Source organism: Eleutherodactylus coqui, chromosome 13, assembly GCF_035609145.1.
Source record: "Eleutherodactylus coqui strain aEleCoq1 chromosome 13, aEleCoq1.hap1, whole genome shotgun sequence".
Taxonomy (NCBI): domain Eukaryota; kingdom Metazoa; phylum Chordata; class Amphibia; order Anura; family Eleutherodactylidae; genus Eleutherodactylus; species Eleutherodactylus coqui.
Genome location: NC_089849.1, coordinates 32,537,048 through 32,561,058, shown reverse-complemented (window position 1 = coordinate 32,561,058; position 24,011 = coordinate 32,537,048). Strand labels below are relative to the sequence as shown.

General features: G+C 45.5%; 1 protein-coding gene across 1 annotated transcript; it reads right to left on the bottom strand.

Moving 5' to 3' along the window:
* Nucleotides 1-297: 297 nt before the first annotated feature.
* On the bottom strand, nucleotides 298-20,227 carry HROB (homologous recombination factor with OB-fold). Its single transcript, XM_066588211.1, has 10 exons — nucleotides 20,124-20,227; nucleotides 17,517-17,573; nucleotides 14,158-15,012; nucleotides 10,217-10,300; nucleotides 9,933-10,073; nucleotides 8,655-8,763; nucleotides 8,431-8,516; nucleotides 4,638-4,739; nucleotides 3,421-3,703; nucleotides 298-1,576 (listed from the first exon to the last, which is right to left on the bottom strand). Exons 1-10 carry the CDS (start codon nucleotides 20,124-20,126, stop codon nucleotides 1,533-1,535), a joined length of 1,764 nt encoding a protein of 587 aa, XP_066444308.1. The 5' UTR covers nucleotides 20,127-20,227; the 3' UTR covers nucleotides 298-1,532.
* Nucleotides 20,228-24,011: the final 3,784 nt, after the last annotated feature.

Sequence of the window (24,011 nt, the reverse complement as noted above, 5' to 3'; positions counted from 1 at the left end):
GCAGTCGGTCTGTGCCTACAGGAGATGTAAATGCGGTAACACAGAAGACTCAGACATGAAGAGAGGAGGAGGATGGAAGAGGATATACTTGTATGGAGCAGACAAGCAGAAGACTGCAGGGGCAGATAAGGAAGAGCAGCTCCGGAGCGCCAACCACTGCTCTATCCAATGAAACTCTATGCAGCCGTCACATTTTAGATTTCCCCCGAATACACTGATAAAATGGTTGGAAGGTGACTAATGTGACTCACTATGGTGACGACGCACGTAGAGCGATTATAAAGTACGACCATCATCCCCAATACAGGGCGTCTCAAGTGTTATCATGACGTCTCCAGTCTCTTTATTATAACAGCTCAGAACACAAAATATACTGAAATATACGGATTCTTAACTTTCACTGTCAACGACACCCAAATTCAATTCATATGAACGCAGAGAGTCAATGTATTAAGGACTGGACCACACAAGCGCTGCTTCCTTGTCTTATCAGTCCGCAGCTCTGTGGGTAGAGCAATACCGCCTGAAGAGTCCAATCACATGAGGGCTGACGCATCCTCAGAGGACGTTCTTAACCGTGTAGAATATTATACCAGTTGTATTTACTAACCTATATATTAAGGAGGGGAGTGCTGATGCCTTCACCAAAATAATGGTCAAACAGCCACACGGCAGAGTGAAGAAAATACATAACTGATAAAACTATATCTATAATCTCCGCAATCAGAGACTCATAATAAGGTTACCAACCAAAAATATGAAAACGCACAAAAAGGGCCAAAATGGATGAAATCATCAGTCATATACTTAATAGATGTGAATAAACATCAATCAACAAGTCCTTGCATGAAATAATGGAAAATATGACAGTACTGACCTCCGGAAAGAGGAAAGTATGAGACTGCCATAAACAGGCTGCCGGTTTTCTCCCTGGACGTCTCTACTTGCAGCTGTACTCTACACCCACTGGTGTTTACACGCTCTTATTTCATTATTGCCCTTGATGAGTCTTATTTTATCAATGGCTGAAGCACACAGGGATTCCCGCAATTTCCTTCAATAGGTGGATGGGGTCACCCTTGTCAGGGTAGATACCCTATATGTTTTAGGTAATACTAGCTGAAAAAGGGGCTCGCTTTCTTATCCCTTCGTAGATTTTTGAGTATATTAAAATTATGAAAAATGATGAGTATGCTCTTCAAGAACTAAGTAAGCCGGTGATATTTTTTATTATTTTGCACAAGGACTCGTTGATTTGATGTTTATTCACATCTACTGGTTACATGACTAAACTATAGTGTCAAGTTTGGCCCTTTTTATTTTTTTGTTGTAATCCTATTTGGAGTGTCTAGTTATCTGACTGATTATAGACCAGATCTCTTTATCAATTATCTAGTGAAAGTTTTGTATATTTCCGTCACCCCTCTTTGTGGCCATTAGTCTTATTTATTAACAAGTCCCATTTAATATTTCATCCAAAGGTTAATGCTGTAATACTAGTGACATCTTTTCTGAAGATTCTGGTTCGAAAGTCACATGTCTTCCGGAAGGTCACAGAGCAGCGAGTCAAGGTCATCTGCAAGAAAAAATAATTTATTTTTTTTTTAGCATCATTTTGTGGAACGTTTAATTAATTGTATGACTTCTATGGTGGTGGAGGGTGTGCAAAAGAAACTTCAATTCTGCCATATACAAAGAAGTTTAAGGGGATAATGTATTCTTTTTTCTATAGTTCATTATGATTGGCTGTAACAATGGCATTTTTTTAACTTAAAAAAGAAATAGTTTAATTTCAAAAAATATTTTTTTTTCTCCATCCATTTTATTTTCCAAGTTGTGGTGATTTGATCACCTACTTAACGCTTCAGGATACTTAGCATTCCAAAGCATTACTGCTAGAGACGAGCGAGCATACTCGCTAAGGCAAACTACTCGAGCGAGTAGTGCCTTATGTGAGTACCTGCCCGCTCGTTTCTAAAGATTTGGCTGTCGGCGGGGAGCGGCGGGGGAGAGTGGGGAGGAACAAAGGAGAGATCTGTTTCTCACACTCTACCCTCTGCTCACTCCCACAACTCACCGCTCACCCACGCCGGCAGTCGAATCTGCCCGGCGGATGTGTCCACATGCGCCGGACACATCCGCCGGGCCGAAGAAAGAAGATCCGGCCGCGACATAGGGGGGGGAAGAGCCGCAGCGTCCGGACAGGTGAGTTTTAATTCTGGTACGGGTGTTCCGCGGATCCGGCGGCTTCCATAGGCTTTAATAGAAGCCTGCGGGAGCCGTCCCCGTGGGAGACCCGCACAAAAGTGGAGCATGTTGCGTTTTTTTCCCTGCACGAGGATCCGAGCCTCAAAGGAAAAATGACATCCCAGGTATTTAACTACCTGCGGGTGTCCAATGCATCCCTATGGGGCGCGGATTCGCATGCAGGAAAAACGCTGCAGATTTTTAATATTAATATAGCCGTGGACATGAGGCCTTACTCTCCCCCTCGCATGGTGCTTGCACAAGTAATCAGTTACTCGAAAAGACTGATGCGCGCTCATCTCTAGTATTTACCGGTATTTATGTATACTTACTGCGCCTGGTCCTTAAGGGGTTAAAGGATTTGTCGTACATACACACTACAAGTCCATTATTTCAATGGGACTGCCGAAGATAGCTTAAAGGGGTTGTCCCTCGCCGAAATGCAAATTTTTTTTTTTTAAACATACCCCCACCTTGTGCCTCGTTAAAAACAATCCCTTTGTTATTTAAAAAAAATAATTAAAAAAAATCACTTACCTGCATCACCGTTCTGCAGCTTCTTCTTGTAAAGATGGCCACCGGTCCTTTCTCAAGGATGCACCGCGGTTTTCTCCCATGGTGCACCGCGGGTCTTCTCCCATGGTGCACCATGGATTTTCTTCTCCTGTCTTGCGTTCCACTGCCGATACAGCCACCTCATTGGCTGATCAGCAACACGTGACGGAGGCGGAGCTACGATGACGCGGAGAAGAGGGAGGAGCCAGCACGCAGCTCGTGAGCCCGGAGGGAGACAGAAGAAGAATCCTGCGGTGCGCAAGCGCGACTGTTCATGCGACTAAGAAGCAGCTTTAGTCGGTGCCATGGAGGCTGGGACGCCAGCAACGGAGCAGGTAAGTGAATAACTTCTGTATGGCTCATAATTAATGCACGATGTATATTACAAAGTGCATTAATATGGCCATACAGAAGTGTATAACCCCACTTGCTTTCACGGGACAACCCCTTTAAATGGCCATCTGCTGCGGTCCCATTGAAGGGAATGCAGCGGTGGTGAGCCTGCGTGGCCACCCAGGCTAAGCAGTGGCTAGGATATCTGCACGACAGGTAAAACATATCATGGACAGCTCCTTTAAGAGCAGCGTATGTGAAAGGTAACCCCATTATTTCACTCACCCAAATCCCAGTCTGTCTGTTGGCCTTCTAGCTGCTTTGTGCTGAATGATAAGTGAGAAGTTGTTGGTTGGGTGATTCTTGGCAACGTAGTGTTGGAAGATGTAGGAGGTCCTGCAGGGTGAGGACTTTTTGAGGATGGGCGAGATAATGGTGGATGCGGGACTTCAACATGTGATGTGCCGGACAAAGGGGGATGGGATGTCCATGGAGTACTGGAGGAGGGATGAAGTGGTGACCGTGTCCGGGGGCTGCTCATATCCACCTCGCTGTCTGGTGCGGACACCTGAATGTAGACATAAGCATTAATGTCTTACTCAAGCAATAAGAATTGCATTTTTTCCATCGGATTTCTGCATCATTCTGTTCCTCTATAATTCCTCTTGGAAATATACCCAAATCTAAAAACAGATGTTTACCATTATCAATGACAACAGAATGTGTCTACACACTGCCCGAGACTATCAGCACTGATTGCACAATGTCAGATGGTGTAGTGACATGCTTTATTGACAAGGTGAATGGTAACACAAAGGCATACATTTCTTCATACATTTCCAAGAGGAGTAACTGAGGAACAAAATCATAGTTCTAAGAAAAGATGCTTCATAATCGTTCTAGAGGGAATACAAGTATTTACTAAAACATAGGGGTAAGTAGAGCTGCTAGGACCTATTTAATACGGTCTCTTTTGGATGTAGATAAAATCAATGGGGGGCAACAAGTAACATTTGGGCAGATTTACTAATCCTGTCTAATAGTCACACATTGAAAACTTAGACTAGACAATATTTAAATGTGTCAGATTGAACACACTTGACTCTGTTGGATGATAAGTCTGACATATTTCGACTCCCCGGTCTACTTCTATTAGCTGGAGTAGCTTATGCCAAAAATTTGCCAAAATGTTGGTGCAATTCGATACATGTGGGCTATGCCCCCTTTTCTAACGAAGCCATGCTCCTTTGTCGGAAGTGTTACAAAAAAAAAAAAAGTGTCTGAAAGTTTCTAAAACACATCATAAATGTGGTGCAAAGCATGGTAACAGTTTTTTGGTGCAATTTGCATCAGAAAACTCAACTTCTCAATAATAAATCTGCCCTATTGCTTTTCTGGGCCATAAAGACACCATATACACCACCTATAACACTGTTGGCAATTACATGGGGGTCCAGGGGGCGCTGACCAGCATTAGGATCCTCCCAAGTAATACTCCTTACCCTGGTGTTCACGCCTTCCTCCAGAGGGGGATAGATTTTCACCACGTTGCTCGGCGTCACATTAAGGTAATGATTACGATGAGATGGTGAGAAAACCCCGACCTGCGAAAGCAAAAGAGGAAATGTGGAAGCTGAGTGTGTGCAATGTGAAGGCCCAATAAACTCCATTCATCCCACAATTAGGCTGGGTTTCCTGATTTACATAACCGCATGGACTTGAAACTCCACCCACCCGTGGCAGGTGGTTACCGCAGAGCGGAAGCCCAGTCTCACCAGACGGCTCAGATAACTGGACTGCAGCAAGTGTGATCGCCGGGTCAGACCTCCAGCCTCCGGATGTAAACAGCCTCTGACTTAAAGGGGTTGTCCCGCGCCGAAACGGGTTTTTTTTTTTTTAAACCCCCCCCCCGTTCGGCGCGAGACAACCCCGATGCAGGGGTTAAAAAAACCACCCGCACAGCGCTTACCTGAATCCCGGCGGTCCGGCGTCTTCATACTCACCTGCTGAAGATGGCCGCCGGGATCCTCTGTCTTCATGGACCGCAGGGCTTCTGTGCGGTCCATTGCCGATTCCAGCCTCCTGATTGGCTGGAATCGGCACGTGACGGGGCGGAGCTACACGGAGCCCCATAGAGAACAGGAGAAGACCCGGACTGCGCAAGCGCGGCTAATTTGGCCATCGGAGGGCGAAAATTAGTCGGCACCATGGAGACGAGGACGCCAGCAACGGAGCAGGTAAGTATAAAACTTTTTATAACTTCTGCATGGCTCATAATTAATGCACAATGTACATTACAAAGTGCATTATTATGGCCATGCAGAAGTGTATAGACCCACTTGCTGCCTCGGGACAACCCCTTTAATGACAGCAAGCAGAGATCTTGGAAACCGTGAGACATCGATAACAAAACGTTGCATGGCTTTTCACTGTACAAAAAAAAAAACTTACCTGCTGAAACACCCTCTTATTAAAGGAAAGATGTCAGAAAATGGCCTATTGTATACATCAAGATTTAACCCAAATATGATGATGACTATCCGTACTATCGGTCACTCTATGGATCCATGTTCTCCACACATTTCTGTCTTTCACCTTCTTTCAGTTCCGCTACTGACAGGTTGGTGGCGGCCTTCATTGTATCCGGCCATCTTGTTCTTTGTCATCCTGATCTTCTCTTCCCACTGACCTTGCCGAGCATCAGTCCTGTTTCCAGTGAGTTCGCGCACATCACGTGGCCATAAAGAGAGCCGCTGTTTGATGATTTTGCCCTCTAGTGATATTTTCGGTTTGACGCGATCTAACACTACCTTGTTCATTGTCATGGCGGTCCAAGGTATACATAGAATTCTCCTCCAGCACCAGAGCTCAAACGCATCAATTTTCCACCTGTCTATTTCCCTGCAGTCCAACTTTCGCAGCCATACGCAGTTATGGGGAAGACGATTGCATCGACCAGTCTGGTTTTTGTTGCAATGCTAATATCCTTGCTTTTCCAGCTCTTCTCCATTCCTCGCATTGCATTCCTGCCAAGTGTAATCCGCCTCTTGATCTCGGGTCCAGATTGTCCGTTGCAATCGATTTGGGATCCAAGAAAGATGAAATCTCGGACCGACTCGACTTCTTTGATGTTAATGTTTATGTTCACTGTTCCGTTGCCTACCGTGGTCATGACTCGTTCTCTTGCTGTTGAGGTTCAGTCCCATGCATTCGCTTTCCTTTTGCACTCGTTGGATAAGGTATTCCAGGTCCCTTTCACTTTCCGCCAGCAGGGTGGAGTCATCTGCATATAGGAGGCTGTTGACATTTCTGCCACCGATTTTGACTCTAATTCATCCAGATTGCATCGCCTCATGATTGTTTCTGCGTACAGATCGGAGAGTACTGGTGATAGAATGCCGCCTTGCCGTACGTCTTTCTCCATTCCGAACCGATCCGTGTTTCCATAAACTGCCCTGACTGTTGCTTCTTGGTTGTTGTAAAGCGACCTTATAAGCTGTTCAATATGTTTTGGGACGCCCATTTGCTTCAGACACTTCCAAAGCTTGTCAGGTTCCACACAGTCAATGCCTTGCTGTAATCGATGAAATACATGTACACGTTTTTGTGATACTCCCGGGTCTTCTCCATGATCCAGCGCAGGTTCGCGATTTAGTCTGTGGTGCCACGACCTTTGCGGAAGCCAGCTTGAACGTTCAGCATTTCCCGTTCAACAATTGTCGAGATGTGTTTTTGTATGATCTTTAACAGAACTTTGCCCGCGTGAGGTATGAGCGCGATGGTGCGGTAATTGGAACATTCTTAAGCATCACCTTTTTTTGGAAGTGTAACGAAGACAGATCTTGTCCAGGCTATGGGCCACGATTTAGAGCTTCAGGTCTTTTGACATAGGTCGGTTAGGATCTTGACTGACACTGGTTTGAGCAGTTCAGCTGGTATGTGATCAACGCCCGAAGCTTTCCTGTTCGGTAACTTTTTCAGGGCCCGTGTGACGTCTTCCTCCAGAAAGCCCGGTTCCAGAATCCTAAACATACTTTCTAAAATAATATACACAGGGTCACTTCAGTGGACCCAAGAACACGAGTCCTTGCACTACTTGGTATCAAGCAAGATAATAATGGAGGGAACTTACTTCCCTGGGGAGGGGAGTTTGGATGGACTCGACTCCCTCCCACCCCCAAGATCCAGGTAGACAGAACCAATCTTTGTCAAAGTTTTTACTAATAGTAGAAGTAAAAAACAAGCTTGAGAAGGGGGTCTAGAGCACCCCGAAATGCGCTGCTTGTATGTTTTTACTTGTACTATTAGTAAACATTTGGACGAAGACCGGCTCCGTCTATCCACCTATTGCTACCTTCTGCAGACCTGAATCTTGAAGGGTCGGGATTGGGAGTTGAATTCCATCCACCCCCCCCCCCCCACCACCACCACCCCCCCAGTGAAGTAAGTTCCTTCCATTATCATCTTGCTTGCTTCATAGTGTTGGTATAAATGACATTTGTATGGCATGATGTACTAAAAATGATCACATGAAAGGGACAATGAGTCTAATTCCTAAAATGTATGTATGTATGTATATATATGATATGTTATTAGTGGTTAATCGCTGGGGACCCACTGCTTGGGGAACCCCGGTGATCAGCTGATCGCCCAGCCCGCTGTCGGTGCAATGGGGCTAGACGTTATTATAGGGGATGGGAATGGAAGTGCCATAGCTGGCTTCATTCCTACTGAAATCAATGGGAGATGAAGTGACTATTACATTTCCGAGTCCGACCCAGGTGTCAGAGGCAGAAGTGCCGGAAGTGTGAAAGCCTATTGATTTCAATGGGAGTGAAGCCAGCTATGGCACTACTGTTCCCTATGATGACGTCTGGCCTACCGCATCAACAGCGGTGGGTCCCCGGTGGTTAACTATTGAGGATTTATCATGGGGATAGGTCCTCAATAGTTTTTTGCCTGGGAAACCTGTTTAACCCTGTATGGCAGATTGGAGTACATACAAGGAAAGGAATCCCATTGCAAACATTGTGGTTTAGAGGTCTGCCACCCAGGACAGAGGGGCGTTTCTTCCCACTCCACACCCTTTTTAAAATCTTTGGGCCAATACCTCATTCCCTTGTTGTAACAGCGTAGTTCCTCTATATAGGAGTGTCTTGGAGTTTTCACAAACCAATGGCAAGAGAGATAGAACAACCACGCTGGGCCCCACTCTGTAAGGGCCCTATAACAGTCGTTGGTCTGCTTTTATGGTATATACTCCCATTAGGCTAAGAAACCCAGTCTTACAATTACCTGCTGCAGCAGGAGGACGCTACCAATCTTCAGCTCACTCTCCCGCTCCTCTAATAGCAGATGATGGATGGTGCCCTGAATATCACCTAGAAGAGAGCAAATACAGTCACATTCAATGTAAAATAACCGTGAAGACCAAAGATGAAGATGAATGAGTAATCAGTAAGTTATAGGAATGAACCAAAAGGCAGAGTAAGATACTGCAGGAATAGTGCTCACAATACCTGTTGGGTCTCTGAACACTGCGCTAGCATCTCCATTGGCCAGAGTTAATACCTTAAGGGCCACTGCCATCGTTGGGACTTTGTTCTTTGGCAGTTGCCTAAGAGCTGCCTGTAAATATTGGAAGAAGAACAGCGGTTTATTAGATCACAGAGGTAAGTAAGATTATGCAATGACATGCCAAAAGTCATGGGACAGGAACTAATATGTCGAACTTCTTCTAGGCCAACGTGTAACTCAACGTGGCATATGGTCTGGATAGCCCACACAGCTCCGTGGTATTTCTAGGTGCAAAATCTCAGCTGCGAATGGACCTCTCCACCACATCCCATAAATACTCGATTGAGCTCATGTTGGGGGAACGTGCAGGCCGCACTATTAGTGGAAACTCTCCAGAATGCTCCATGAACCAATTCTGCACAACTTGGGACTGACGGCACTGTGCATTTTCCGGCTGGAATATCCCATCGTTGTAGGGGTACATGAAGTCCATGAAGGGCTGCAAAATGGTCATCAAGCAGTGAAACGTAGAGGCACGGGTCAAAGACATGTTTAGGCGCTCAAGCAGACCCAACCCATGCCATGAGAACAAACCCCACAACAGTATGGAACCACCAGCCTTCTTAGTACCTTGCTGACAACTGGGGTCCATGGCTTCATGGGGTCTGCGCCGCACACAAACCCTACCATTAACCTGAAACAACTGGTGCCGTGACTCATCGGACCATTCAACATGTTGCCAGTTCTCTAGGGTCCAGGTAGCAGCCTCACGAGTCCAGGTGAGGTTTTGTGGTGTTAACATAGGTTCTCTGGTGGGTCTTCTGCTCTCATATCCCATACACTAACCTGCGGGATATGTGTTTGTGGGGTCTCCTGCATTGAATGTGGATGTGACAACTCTAGCCAGACGTTGCTGGCTGTGATCATTAAGTACCTGTGAGCGACCACTGTGGGTGGTAATGCCTTCTATAATATATTCCTGATATACATGACATTGTGGATCGAGGAATGTGAAATATCCACACGACTTCGGAAAAGTAATGTCCCCCCGTCAGGCGCCCACTGTCATGCCTCGTTCACACTCTGATGATTCACATCACCTTCCCATGAGCACGCTGGCCGGTGTTCAGCCTCACAAGCTAACACATCACAACTGATACAGGTGCAGACGCTCCCAAGCCGTCCCTGATGTGACGCCACTTCATAACCAACTTACATACTGCTATCCCATCACTTTTGGCACATCAGCGTACTGAATAAGGAAGAGGAGTTCTGGTCACCTTGCGCAAGACCATGACCACGCTGTACGACCGGAGGAAACACGTGGGGTCGTTTTCATCCAAAAACAGCTCCGCTTTCATAGTGGCCCAGGGACCCCTAATAAATTGCTCTTCTGCTGGCTGTTGTGAAGAAGCCCCTTCCTGCGGGTAATAAAAAAAAATTAAATGAGGAGCCTCCGAATTATACCTGGACTGATGGAAGTAGATGAAGAATGAATGGCGGTTGCGGGAACTGCAGGGAGAGAGGGAGGAATGATCAGCTGAGTTGTAGAATGAAGACCTACCTTACTGTGCAGCTTAGCACGAGCCCCGTGGTTCGGGAGACGAGGAGTGGACACCAGGATTTCATCCAGCCTTCTGCAGCTGCCCTAGGGACAGACGGAAGTTGAAAGTTTATTCAAGGACATATAAAGTTTATCGGGTTGCAGTGTTGGCATGATCCCTCCTACCAGCAGATGGCAGACTGGACCACTGGCACTAGCGGCACAAGATTGTAAAGCACCAGCCATTACTTATGGGGTTTTCTCATACAGCAGTGTGGAGAGGCAGCACGTAGCGTTACAATTTGCAGGTTCGGGATATGTATAGAAGGGGATCGTGGGTCGATCCCGCTAGATACAATGTAGGTGCCGGTTGTTTCTTACAGGCGGCAACCTGCCCGCAACAGCTCCAATCAGAACGGCCGATCATCGGAGCCGTTAACTCTTTAAATACCGCCATCAATTCTGACAGCGCATTTAGATGCCCCAATTGATGTTCAGAAGTCCCGCACTGCTGCCTGCGATAAGATCGTGGGTTGCTGTGCAGTTGCCATGGCAGCCGAGGGCCTTCTGAAAAGCCCCAGGGCTGCCATTGCAGATCGCCTATCAAGCCATGCCTGTGGTGTGGCTTGATAGAATTCCTGTCAGATCGCGCTATAATCTAACACTATGGCATTACATAATACTGCAGGAGCGATCAAAGCATCACGGGTTCTTGTTCCCTTTGGAGGACTAAAAAAAAAAAAAAAAAAATGTAAATATTAATTTTAAAAAGTTTTATTAATTAAAAAAAAAGAAGTCATAAATGTTTTAGAAAAAACCTTTTGCCATATTTATAATAAAAGAATCTAAATAATAAAACACAAAAAACATATTTGGTATCGCTGCGTTCGTAAAAGTCCGATCTATCAAAGTAACGCATTATTTACCACGCGCGGTGAATGTCGTCAGAAAAAAAAAAAATAAGGCCACAATTGCGCTTTTTTGGTCACCCTGTCTCCAAGAAAAAATGTAATAAAAAGCGATCAAAAAGTGGTACGTACTCCAAAGTGGTTCCATAGAAACCGCATAACGTCCTGTAAAAAATCAGCCCTCGCATGGAAGAATAAAAAAAGTTATTGCTGTCAGAAGATGGCGGCGGTTTTTCAGTACATTTTATGGTACATTAAATAGTAGTTATGATTTTTTTTAAAAAAAAGGGGAGAGGAAAAAACGAAAATGGAAAAAAAAAAAAGGGCCTCATCCTTAAGGGGTTAAATGACCTTTTAACATGTCCGCCAACACAAGTGTATGCGACCGCCAGATGCAATTTTCTGCTTAATCAAACCTGAGTGAAAGGCAAGCGCTATCCGCCACTTGTACTGATGGACGTCATCAGCTCAGCGCTCTTCACAAAAGGCAATGTGCCAATTTGTGCAAGGTAGCGAATTACAGACTACTGATTACACAGGAGGGCGAGTGACTCACATCGCAGCGCCAAGTGCTGGTTGTCAGCGTGTAAACTACACAATACATTACGGATGCAGATATACCCGTCATGTAGCAGACGTCCACATCAACCTATATCCAGATGCACTGTGCATTAGTATGCATCATTAGTCTAAGGCACTACATGCTGGTCAGCACTGCTCGTGCGGGCAGCACTGGTTAACCCTTAGTGACCAGCCTATTTTGTGCCTTTAGGACAAAGCAATTTTCACTGTTGTATTGCAAGAGGCATAACTCATTGAGACAGCCCTGTGAGGTTTTTTTTTTTCTAAGACAAGTTGGGGCCCTTAAAATGTGTTGTAGAACTTTTATTCCATTTTTTTGAGGGGGGGGGGGGGGGAGGTCAAGAAATTCCACCATTGTTTTTGGTTTTTCACAGCGTTCACCATTCCGTAAAAACAACATAACTTCTTGTCTGACCTAAAATATTTTCATTGGGTCGTCAGGAATGTGATAGTACCTGTTATGTGTTGCTTTTTAAAAACATTTTTTAGGAGTATTTTATCCATTTAAAGCATGTTTTTGTGGGGAAAAATGAGGGTTTTTTTGTTTGTTTTTTAAATTAAACTGTATTAAACTTTTTATGCTCATTTTAGTCCCCGAAGAAGACTTAAGGATGCAATTATTCGATTGGGATTGGGATAATACACTGCATTACTTATGTAGTGCATTTTACTAAGCCTATGGCAGCAGCCCATTAAGACTCTGCAGAAGCTCGGCCTTAACCCCTTGAGTGGCGGGTTTCCTACCACCCTGTCGTGCCCACCAGGGCAGGTTTTTTAAAATGGTCTAATCATTGAATTTCAACTAATTTTGCAGTTGCGTCTCAAGAGCCATAACTTTTTCATTTTTCCATTGACATGGCCATATAAGGGCTTGTTTTTTGCGGAACAAGTTGTGATTTTTTTAAACAGGGGGGAGGAAAAAAAGAAATGGGGAAAAAAGAAAAAAAGGGGCCATGTCATTAAGGGGTTAAATAATGTATTAACTTCCTTCTCTGGGTCATTACGACGCATGGATACCACATGTGTGATTGCATTTTTGATTTTTTTTACAAAGGAAAGGGAGACAACGGTTTTTATTATTTTTTGTATAATTTTTAAATTTTTTTTTTTTGGTCCCTTTAGGGGACTTCCATGGGACTCATCAGGACCCCTGATCACATTCCGGGGGTCCAATGGTGACAGCCCTTTACATGCTGCAGTGACAGCCCTTTACATGCTGCAGTCACATAGACTGCAGCGTGTAAAGGGTTAAGACAGCAGAGATCGGAGGTTTTCTCTGATCTCTGCTGTAAGAGCTGGTACCTAGCTGTCCTCTGACAGCCAAGCACCAAGCTCTCCCTGCCACAGAGACCATCGGCTTGCTTCTGACAAGCGGATGGTCTCTATGGCAACCTGTAAACAAAGCAGGAGATTGCCGGCATATCGGCAATATCTTCTGCTGGTTTTTCAAAGCCCTTGCTTTGTTCTCTGTGGGTCTGTGCAGGCAGAGCACACTGTCACAGCTTGTGGCATTGTGCTCTGCAGCTCCCATAGTGATACATAGCCCGGAAATCTTCCGGGCTATGTCGCTATGAGCAGTGGAGCTCGTCCCGGAAAATTTCCGGGCGTGCCACTCAAGGGGTTAATAGGCTGAGTTACATGGCAACATCGAGTCCTTTGTCAGGTTTGCAGTTGCCATGGGAACCCATTGGTATCTTGCGATTACACTGTAAGGTGCCGATGGGTGACAGAAAGAGCCTCCTACGTCTGTCATCTGATAACACGCTGCAGTTACTACTGATTGTGCCCTGTAAAGGGTTAAACTGCCAGAATCTGAGGTTGCTCCATTCTTGGCTATTAGAGCAGGAACCTGGCTGTCAGTAGTCAGTCAAACCACCGCCTTAAAAAGATGATGTTTAGAGCCCATCAGTGAGGTCAGTAAAATGTCATATTGTGGTCACAAAGGGGTTAATCAAAGTCGGTGTAATGTCCTAGACTAGTGATGCATAGTAATGCACAGTGTTCATCAGGCGGTCAGAGAAGCTGGTATGGCCTCCTTGTTCGTCCAGGACCAGACTGTCACGTTGCATCCATTTTGACAAGCATTCAGGCCCTTTTGCACACAATTATTGCTCAAAAGCCATCTTTTGAGCGCTAATCATTGTGTGTAAATGTGTGCCCATCGCTGAGTTCAGCTGAGCTTAAAATCAGTCACCCTGATAAGAGGGACCACATGCTGAGTTCTCCGTGGACAGCACTGATAACATTCTTTTAGCTGCTGTCCCGCTGGAAAACAATAGCAATGTATTTAGAGAACAGACCACTCGCTGTTCTCTAAATACATGCAAATGAAGCTAGTTAGTTACTAATGGACTGATTAGCCCATTAGTACCTAATGCAAAATGATCGCTCAAAACTGTCAGTTTCTCATGGATTTTGAGCGATCATCTGTGTGTGTAAATGGGGCTTTAATGCATCTATTGGATGGGTCACCTGCTGTGGAAGGAGTCCAGCCGGTCCCGGAAATCTCCTCTCTTTGGGTGGAGGCGTCTCCCATGGCAAGTTCTTGGGGGTCTTATTAGCAGCTGTCATTAGCTGTATAAGATGATTGGTTACCACTGGAGTCTGTAGAGTACTGGGTGGGTGCGGGCCGGGAGATGCAAGGGGAGATTTTGTTGCTGGTGGAGCGTTGGCTGGTCCTGTCTGCCATATGTTTGCACCGGGCGATAAACTGGAACGTGGATATGTAGAATTTGAACAGCTGGTGAAGGTTCCACCTCGTCCGGGAGTAACAGTCTGTGGTTCCACACCAGGCCTTAAACATGGCCTTTTAGCTGTGGGTTCTGGTGAATGAAATGCTCCTCCAGCTAGATGAGAACTGGGAAAGTTAGCATTGACATGTGTATGCTGTGACTGTGCAGTGATGTCGCTCAGACAATGTCGGGGTCGCACGTCCGGATTACTTCGAGGTGGACGCAACTGGAATGAAGAACTTTTCAGGTCTTTTCCATTCTTTGGTAAAGTCTGGTTGGGATGAGGTTGTGGAGCCCGACATTGCTCCCGAGACGCCTGATCCTCCAGCTCGCTGCACAGAGACATCAGCTCCTCATCATCCATGTCCTGGGGTGCAGCGGGGGCACTTACAGTTTCCGGAGACTCCAAGCATCTTTCTGCAATAGCTGCCTGCTGCACTAGTAAGGATTTGGTATGGTGAGACTCTCTTCCTGCCGCAGAGTCTTCGGTGGTGGTTTTAGGGATAGGTCTGAGACAGACGGCTGCAGGTTCGCGGTTGACATGACTGGACTCTGTAGCTGAACGCTCTATACCCTCCACTACAGACAGGAAATCCTACAAAAGAAAAAGGATGACATGAATAATCATATAACATACAGCAGGACAGGTCATAAATGTCTGATAGGTGGGGTTCGGGTCTCTGGTCCCCCCAACGTTCAGACTACGGAGGACCCCCGACCCATGGTTCACAACTGACGGCAACCGCATCCAGGGTATTGCGAAAGAAAACCAAAAAAAGCTCCCGGTCTCTTGATAGATAGGGGTCTCAGAGGTGCGAGCCCCACCTGATGTAAGTTGCAATACCATATATGGCCCATGGACAACAGTGGCGCTGTTTTCTAATCTCATAAATGCCTTTAAAAATGATGTTCACTGCATTGCCAGAAAATTACCCACTGTTTTCATCGAGTTTTTATGTTAAATATATATTTTTAAGAATTTTTAGTGAAGTTTTGTACTGGAATCTTGCAGTTTTCACACTGACCGCTGAGCCCAATAGTCTAGCACTTCCTATTCTGTAAAGATTACTTTTTAGCATTCATCTCGTTAGGATCACAGGCAGGATTACACTGGAAGGTAATAACTATATATAGATAACAGAGGATCCACAATTCACTATAGGAGATGATCACAGCTCACCTCCTCCTCTCCCTGCACAGGTCACAGTGCAAGTCCACAGCTCTCTCCTACAGAAGTCAATGGGTCCCCTTCTGTGTCTATGGCCCATGAGGCTGCTGCTGAACAGCATATAGAGTTATCCTTTAAAGGGGTTGTCCAGTTATAAACTATTGATGGTCTATCCTCAGGAGGGTCATCAATAGTACTCATAACTCCTGTTTACCGACACTCAGGATACAGAAATTTGATATCAATGGACACAGAAAGGTTTTGTTGCACAACATCAAACATGTTTTCTCCCATCGGAGGTGATCGGTGGGACCCTCTTTGTCACTGACACACATGGAGCCTGTAGTCAAGTTCCTGACATGCACATTGTAGAGTATCACGACTGACTGATGCAATGGCTTCTGGGATGCCGCAGATCATGGCGGGTGGCAAGAGGGGCATACTACCTCAGCAGCTTGAGAAATGAAAGCTGCACTGTGATTGGTTGCTATGGGAAACAAGGATGCCTTATGGTAGACAGTTTTGCTCAGTGAAAATTTTTGAGTTTGTTTCCATTGATATCAAATGTATGTTTCTGAGTGTTATTAAATGTGAGTTGTGAGTATTTCAAATCGGGAAGATCATTTATAATAACCCTGTCGCTTGACAAGGGTCTGCTGCATGGGACCCTCACCAATAAACCATTCTCTGCACTGAGCTGATTTCTGCAGGAAGCAATCTCTGTTCTCACTGTAGTGGCCAGGCTTGGTATTGCAGGCAATGAAGTGAATGGGAACGCTATGTGCAGTACCAAGCCTGGCCAATGCAGTTGGAATGGAGCTATTTGCTTCCTGCATAAATCAGTTCAGTGCAGTAGCGCACTGACCTGGTGAACAGTTGATCAGAGGGTGTCCTGCGTTGCAGACTCCCGCCAATCTACTATTGATAATATATCCCGAGGGTAGATCATCAATAGTTCACAATTGGACAACCCTATTGAGCATTTAACTTCCTGCCTAGCTGATTACTACTGTAGTGCATGTACTATAACTACTCTGATTGAAGAGTCCACAGGAAGTTCTATCTGCTATATAATAGGCTGTCCTTCCATACAACACAGACTTGTTGCAGGTTCTTAATCGTCTTAGAACTAGAAGTCAACTCACTGCAGCACAAATTGATCTCCACTGCTCGGTCTGATTGCAATGCAGACCTAGCAACACTAAAGCTACCCATACAAATGAGACAGCAGTCATCAGTTCTCTTATCCGTCACCCTCATATACATGCACACTCGCCTAACCATTCATGTGCTTTGAATCTACACAGGTGAGAAAGCCACTGCCAGGAGACACCTCTGACAACAGCTTATCTCCCTAGAACGAAAGGTTAAGGCAGTTTACATCCAAATGCCAGATCCTTATCTCACCTAAGATCTGCCATCAGAGAAAGAGTCAGGACGCCTTATGGTAGTCGTTCTGTGTATAAGCAGCTCGCCGTCATGTGAATTCCCCGTGGATGCTTGGCGTTATGTCAAAACCGATTCGCATCACTTCGGAGATGTAGCGATCCTCCGCTGTGGCTGTCAGGCACGGTGGGAGGATCACAGTGTTTCTCCCATTGCTTTCAATGGGAGACCTCGCACTGCATCGCGTACATCTAGCATGTGGGGCGAAGCTGCCGCCAGCGCCACTGAAGATAATGGGCGGTGAAATGTGAGAGTGCACACAAGATACAACATGCTGCGATTTGTTTCCTGCATCGCCATATGGGAAAACATCGCTCATGTGTATGACCCCATTCAAAAGAATGGACTTCATATTTGTGCGTCTCGCAATGCACAAATGTTGCGTGATTTTCACACCCGTTAGTTAAGCGCCTTCTTCTGATCCTTGAGCTAGGCATGGACATCAGTGCGCAAAAACCGCGGTGAAGAGTAGCGACCACGATTACCTCATCGTCAAAATCATCCAACCCAAAATCATCCGACCCGGAGCAGAAGAGGGAAGCCTGGGGGGACAAAAAAGTGTCAATCAGTATGGAAGGCATGTAAAACACGGAGGGGATTTCACAATTGCGCGGTGTACAAGCTGTGGCGCTCCCGCTGGTGTCCGTCAGCGGCTTATCCTCCTCCTACAGTAAAAACGTCAATTATTTTAACATACACCATTTCGCATTTCTAACCTCAAAAACTGCAGCTGTAGGTGGGGAGGGGGATCAATGCACGGACGCTTTATTTCTATGGATGGCGCACTCTGTTAAAGGGGTTGTCCCAGAATAGACTTCTATAATCTATCCATAGAATGGGTGATGAAAGTCTGATCATGGGGGTCTCAACAATGAGAAGGGAGAAGCGGTATTTAACTGCTTCTCGCTTCTCCTTTCCCGGGAACATAGCGCTCAATGAGCGCTACGTACTAAAAAGTTAAAAAAGGGAAAGCGTTTCTTCCACTTCGCGAGTCAGCGATCACGTGACTACAGGGAGCTCCTGGCACAGCAGAGCTACGGGGGCACAGCAGACCCTGATCAGCTCTGCCAGTGACTATTGTCACTACAGGAGGATGTTTTCCCTGTAAGTGGGGGTCCTATGGATGCCCTAGCTACAGTAGGAAAGTGTCAAATAAAAAAAAAAAAACGCAAAAACATGTGAATCGCCCCCCGAGGTCTTACTAGAAAATTGTAGAGTAGTCCCGCAGCACATCTAATACATGCACATTCGTGCAGAGGTTTCAGCAAAAGTATGCCCAGCCGTCTATGGGGTCATGAACCTAACCCCAGGTATAAGCAATGATATCCAAGAAAGGCGGCAGCATCAGCGCTGTAGAAAAAAAAAATTATTGCTCCATAAAAAATGGCGACGTTTCGACTTGTTCCAAGGGCTTGAGAAAGACTTGGAACAAGTTGAAACGTCGCCATTTTTTATGGAGCAATCAAAAAAATTTTTCTACTATTTCTACACCGCTGATGCTGCCGCCTTTCTTGGATATTATTCCCCAGAGGTCTTACATGACATCATGGGGAACAGACATAGCAAAAAAAAAAATTACTTAAATAAGAAGGACAAAATTACAGAATAAAATAAAAATATAAACATAAGAAAGAAAATAACCCCAAACCGTCGCAGTATGCGCCCTGTAATCCAAAACCATACATATTATATATGAAGACATCCGAAACAAAATGAGGAACCCGTTCTCAAATTTTATTTTAGTGTAAATATAGTAAATAAAAAAAGCGGGGGAAAAAAGTCAGTGAAAAAGATATTTAAAAAAATTAAAAAATAAATAAAATCGCCCTATATGTCACTGAAAAAAAACACAGCATAAATAATTTTGGTAGCTGAAAAGCGCTTAAACCGCCACATGGGTAAAATCCCTAAAAAGTGGCTGGTCCTTAAGGTACAAAGCAGCCTGGTCCTTAAGGGGTTAAGGGCTCTTTCACACAGGGGTACGCGGATTTCAGTGTGCAAATACACAGAGTATTCATAGAACGAAATAAGCCAATTCTACGCACGCTTCTGCTGATCGGCAGTTTATTTATGTGGCGTAAATGCGCAGCGTATGTACATGCGTAAAAAAAAAAGCACATGAAATCCCACTGATTTAATGCGTAAATACGCTGATTGCAATGGGCTATTTTGGTGAGAAATACGCAGCTGTGAAAGAACCCAAAATCAATGGGCTCTATTCACTGCGTATTTACGCTCCTGTGAAGGGGCCTTGCAGCAAATTCTGCGGATTTCCTGCGGCAGCTGTTCTGTACCTCTAACCTGCGGTTTTGCTGCGTTTCTGCATCGTGTGAACGCACCCTTAAAGGGGTTGTCCAGGATTAGAAGAACATGGCTGCTTACTTCCATAGCCAGCGCCTCACCTATCCACAGGTCGTGTCTGGTACTGAAGCTCAGCTCCTCTGAAGTGAATAGAGCCGAGCTGTAATACCACACACAGCCTGCGGACACGTGTGGCGCTTTTTACGAGAAGAAAGCAGCCATGTTTTTTGTAAACTCAAACAGAGTTAAAGGCGTATTCCCACCTGGCCGATAACCACGAAAATAAACGGGCGCTTCAACGCTACGCCGTCTCCATAGTTTGCATTCACTGCAATGAGACCTACGTAAAAAGTGCTGCTGTGAAGCATATGAGAAGATCAGTTCTATAAATGGCGCATTATGTTTGGGGCGCCCAGGTGTTACGATTCACACAATAGGGGACAATCTGTAAACAGCCTAAAACAGCAAAGCAGCTGCCCTTAGCAACAGCAGGGTAGTAGCCCATAGCAACCAATCAGGCTGCAGCTTTCACTTTACTGACGACCCTTGAACTATGAAAGCTGCACTCTGATTGGTTGTTCTGGTCACTTCTCCCCTTGCAGTAGTTTAAGCAGATCTCATGTGCAGCCCTAAGGAAGCTAATATCAGTAGGTGAGGATTCATGGCGGCGACTTTTACAGTCCCGTCCCAGAGAGAGGAACAGAAGGTTCCTAGTAACGTATACAGAAAAGCAGTGTGCAGTACAGTAACCACTGCTACAATCAGTCAGAGAGGACAGAAAGGAAATTCACCATATTTCATATGTGTAAGTTGCCGCAGCATCAGCCCAATAGTGAACGACGACTCCAGCGCTGTTCGCTCGGCCGGAGATAGCTTCCGGGTGCACACTTCCGGCGTTTGGAACGCACACTTCCGGTATTTGGAATTCAAAATTCTGTTGCCGCAAGATACAAAACTTTGCCGTTTGGCTCCGCCTCCATTTAAATACTAGGGCTGCAAAAAATGATGTTTTTACCTTTTTTCTTATTACAGGGCATCCAGCTGGCCACGTACTTACTGTAATTCAGGGCTAGTCGAGATATATGGAGCTTGTAAACCCGCTCATTAGTACTACTAGCTGCAGCAAGACCACCAACTGAAGCCGCAAACGTAAAATCACAAGGACACGCCATTACTTAGACCGGCTTCACTCGAGCGTATGCGGATTTGTATAGTATTTTTGCAGAATGAACCATGCTCTTTTTTTGCACGCGCAACGGCGTATTTTGCTGTACTTTTTGCACCCTCAAGACGTGTTCATTGGCGCACGGCAAAAATGATGCACCGATTGAAATGGTGCCGGATGTCTTCTTATATTTAGTGGAATTACGCAGTGTTTGGCATGTCCCTCCGGGTTGTGCCCACATTTGCGCACCCCACATTGACTTCTATGGGGAGTTTTGGTGTGCAAATACGCAGAAAAATAGAGCATGTTCTTTTTTTTTCTTTTCTGTGTGCGACAAATGCGCGCACAAAGTACGGAAATGTATTGCGTCCACAAATATGCCAGTGTAAAGCTGCCCTTATGGCTAATGCCCACGGCCGTATTTCTGCCGGAAATCCGCGGCGTTGCCCTGCAAATATTAGGTTCTATTGAACCCAATAGCTCAATGTTCACGCTGCGGAATTCCACCTTGGAATTCTGCAGCGTGAAATAAACCGCGGCATGTTATAAATGCCGCGGGAATACGCGCAGACGGCTTCTATTGCAGTTAATGGAAGCCAGCCGTCGCGCTATACTTCCGCTGTAGCACAGTGGAAGTATTGCGTGAATATGCGGCCCCACCGGCTGTGTCATCTGAGAGGAGAGAGGCCGCTGCAGAAACGGTGAAACAATTGACATGCCGCGGCTTTAATTTCTGCACCGCATGTCAGTTTCTGCGCGGCCTGGCCATGTTAGTTTGAAAAGCTGTGGCATGTAGAAAGGGCAATGATATGCAAGCTATTGTTCCCTGTATTCAGTCATTCTAAGCCTGGGAAGTGGTTGAACCTCCTGCTGACTAAAGGTCCTATCTAGACAGGATAACTGTTGGGCAGGTAACCGCCCAACAGCCGTCCCACTGACTGCCGCCCAACTATCGCTCTTGTGCTTACACATGAGCGATAGTCTTCAAGTGAATGGAGGTGGAGTTGAACTGGATTATAATTTTCTCCAGCAGGCTTTTGGGGTATTTTGTCGCTTCCAAATTGAGTATTGTGTAGAAGCAGTATGCGCACACTGACCAAGTCAAACACGAGGTATCAGTCTCATGCTCAAAATGGCTCTCTGCCCAGAAACAGCCAGACAGGGCCTTTTATTGTACAGACACACAATGGGCGTGCAACAGGTTACATCAGTAACATATAGGATTCTCATTTGTCGGATCATATATAATCCCCCCTCCTTCCTGCCCACCTTCTCTCAAGTCCAATGTATAAGCAAGTCTTTGTCTTTAACATGTGTCCAAATCTGAAAGTGAAAGTAGATATCCCTTTGTTCAAGAAGATTCTGTGTGTGGAGGATGGGAGGACTGGGAAAACACTCAAGCAATAACATAACACTGTGATTTAACTCTTAGAAGCTGGTTGTGCAACTTGTGTAACTTCTATGTACTTAACTAACATTAGATCAGACATCCATTGTCTAGCAAATACTATGATTAGATTGTGTGTGTGTCCTTTAAACTCTTGAGCTAAAAGTCATTACAACAACAAAATACATTTGGGTTATATTAATCGATAGACATTTTATAAATAATCATCATGTCTATCACAATCCCCCCTTAAAATGTCTATCCTCTAATTCTCTATCTAATTTTCACAGTTTTCTGCGCGTGAGCCTATAACTGGAGCGCGTTGAAGGTTCGTTTTAGAGTCTTCAAGGGGGTGTAGGACTTGTCCACTCCTTCTGGGGATGCATCCAGCAAACTCATGGTGGGAGCGGCTTTTCCAGCATCAGTTTCACAGGTCTCTCTGACACAGGGGATAACACAGCAGACTAGAACAGAAAGGGTAACCATCAGTTCACATACAACAGCGACGCCCGTCTGTGCCAGGATCCTTTACCACCCGCTCATCCATGGCGAGTGCTGGTCCCAAAAGTTAGCTCTTTTTAGTTAGTGCAGTCAGCTTCTTAATGACAACTGCGTCTTTACCCGCGGGTCACGTGTCGTCTAGGATGTAGGTATGACAAGTCTCCCCTATCATCTTTACAGACACTCCCCTTTTTAGCTAAAGTCATATCTAAGGTCACTCTATCTTTAAAAAAAAAAGTCATAGACGAGGTAGGTCCTATTGGTCGACTAGTCCCTATAAGGCGTCTCTAGTATAATTTATAAACCGCTGCTAATTATAATAAACATAATTAATCCAGTCAACATTTATTTACCATAATGATCGGGAAAATGGACTCGAATCTAGTTTTAACTTGATCTCTAATTTTTAAAACTTGTCAGGTACCCCCCTTGGCTATCCTATGATGTCAATGTATACGTGTAGATCAAAACTACCACCAGGGGTCTCTCTTCTCGCTCTAGTATAATGTTACAATACTAGTAGCATGCACAGGTACGCACGGCGTGGGACTCCCTAATCTTCACCCACACCAATGTCCCTCCTGGAGATAGTCCTAATGGTGAACACGTCCAGGTCGCCTCACCCTTGCGTCAGGGTTTTCCCACTGCCCGTAAGTCCCTACTCCTAGGAGGGGGGGAATCCCTACCTCACCTCAGAGGGAGGCCATGGATTCCCTGGGCTCATTTCCGGGCATCCATACCCTCTATCTGTACAAGTTAACACCACACAGGGTGTGCCCTCGCCGGAACCTAAGGTCTTCTGCACTATCCCTTGGCAAATGGGAATTCCACTGACAATCCATCTTAGGAGATCGGGGCAGGCACAGTACTAGTACATTTCTCCTTTTCTTTGGTAGCGTATGTGTTTGGCATTATCGGAACTGGCTCTTCATCTTTTTTAAACAAGGGAAATATTGGTGAGTTCCCCAAAAATCTCCCTCTACCCTGCCTATTTGCCTGGCAGGTGTAGTTTCCAGGGTAGTCAGTAATACTCTCTCCGGTGCAAAACACTTAAGTAGTTATAGAGTATTCCTTCTTCCATTTCTCACGGACAGTGTAATTAGCGGAAATGTTCGTGAAGAGACTAATAAACCACTCTTCAGCATCTACAGGGAGATTTAGGGGGACCATCCCCGAGTGTAGTCGGGCACTACCGCACACGCAACAGTTAGACTTGTTGCTCCTATTAGCATTGTACCTCATCAACTCCAACCAGAGATTCTGGTCAGAGTAGCCAGTCGCTACTGTCAAGGTGTCCTCAAAAGGTAGGGTCGGCTATGATCATCATGTTCGTCAAGGTCTTTATCTTACGGCGGAGGGGGTTAATTATGGGCACGGGACTAAGTGAAGGCTTCCATTCGGCTGCATCTACCATATCCCTTATTTTAAACTTCCCTAAGGGATCTGTCCTCCCGTACTGGTATGTCCCCAGACTATAAGTCTCCCCGTCCCCCGGGCTTGGATCTCCCATGGTTAATGTAAAAACCGCATTAAAACCAAGCAACATACTAAGTTCAGCCTTCCAATACCTGCTGTCCTTATTATTCTCAAGGAGGGTTATACGACTAATTAGGGATTTCCCGCTCT

Excerpts from the sequence above, each read along its gene's own strand:
- HROB (XM_066588211.1), bottom strand. Across the intron at positions 10,301-14,157 it reads CTGGACTCCTTCCACAGCAG|GGCAGCTGCAGAAGGCTGGA; the intron begins GTGACCCATCCA and ends GTCTGTCCCTAG. Across the intron at positions 3,704-4,637 it reads AGGAAGGCGTGAACACCAGG|GTGTCCGCACCAGACAGCGA; the intron begins GTAAGGAGTATT and ends GTCTACATTCAG.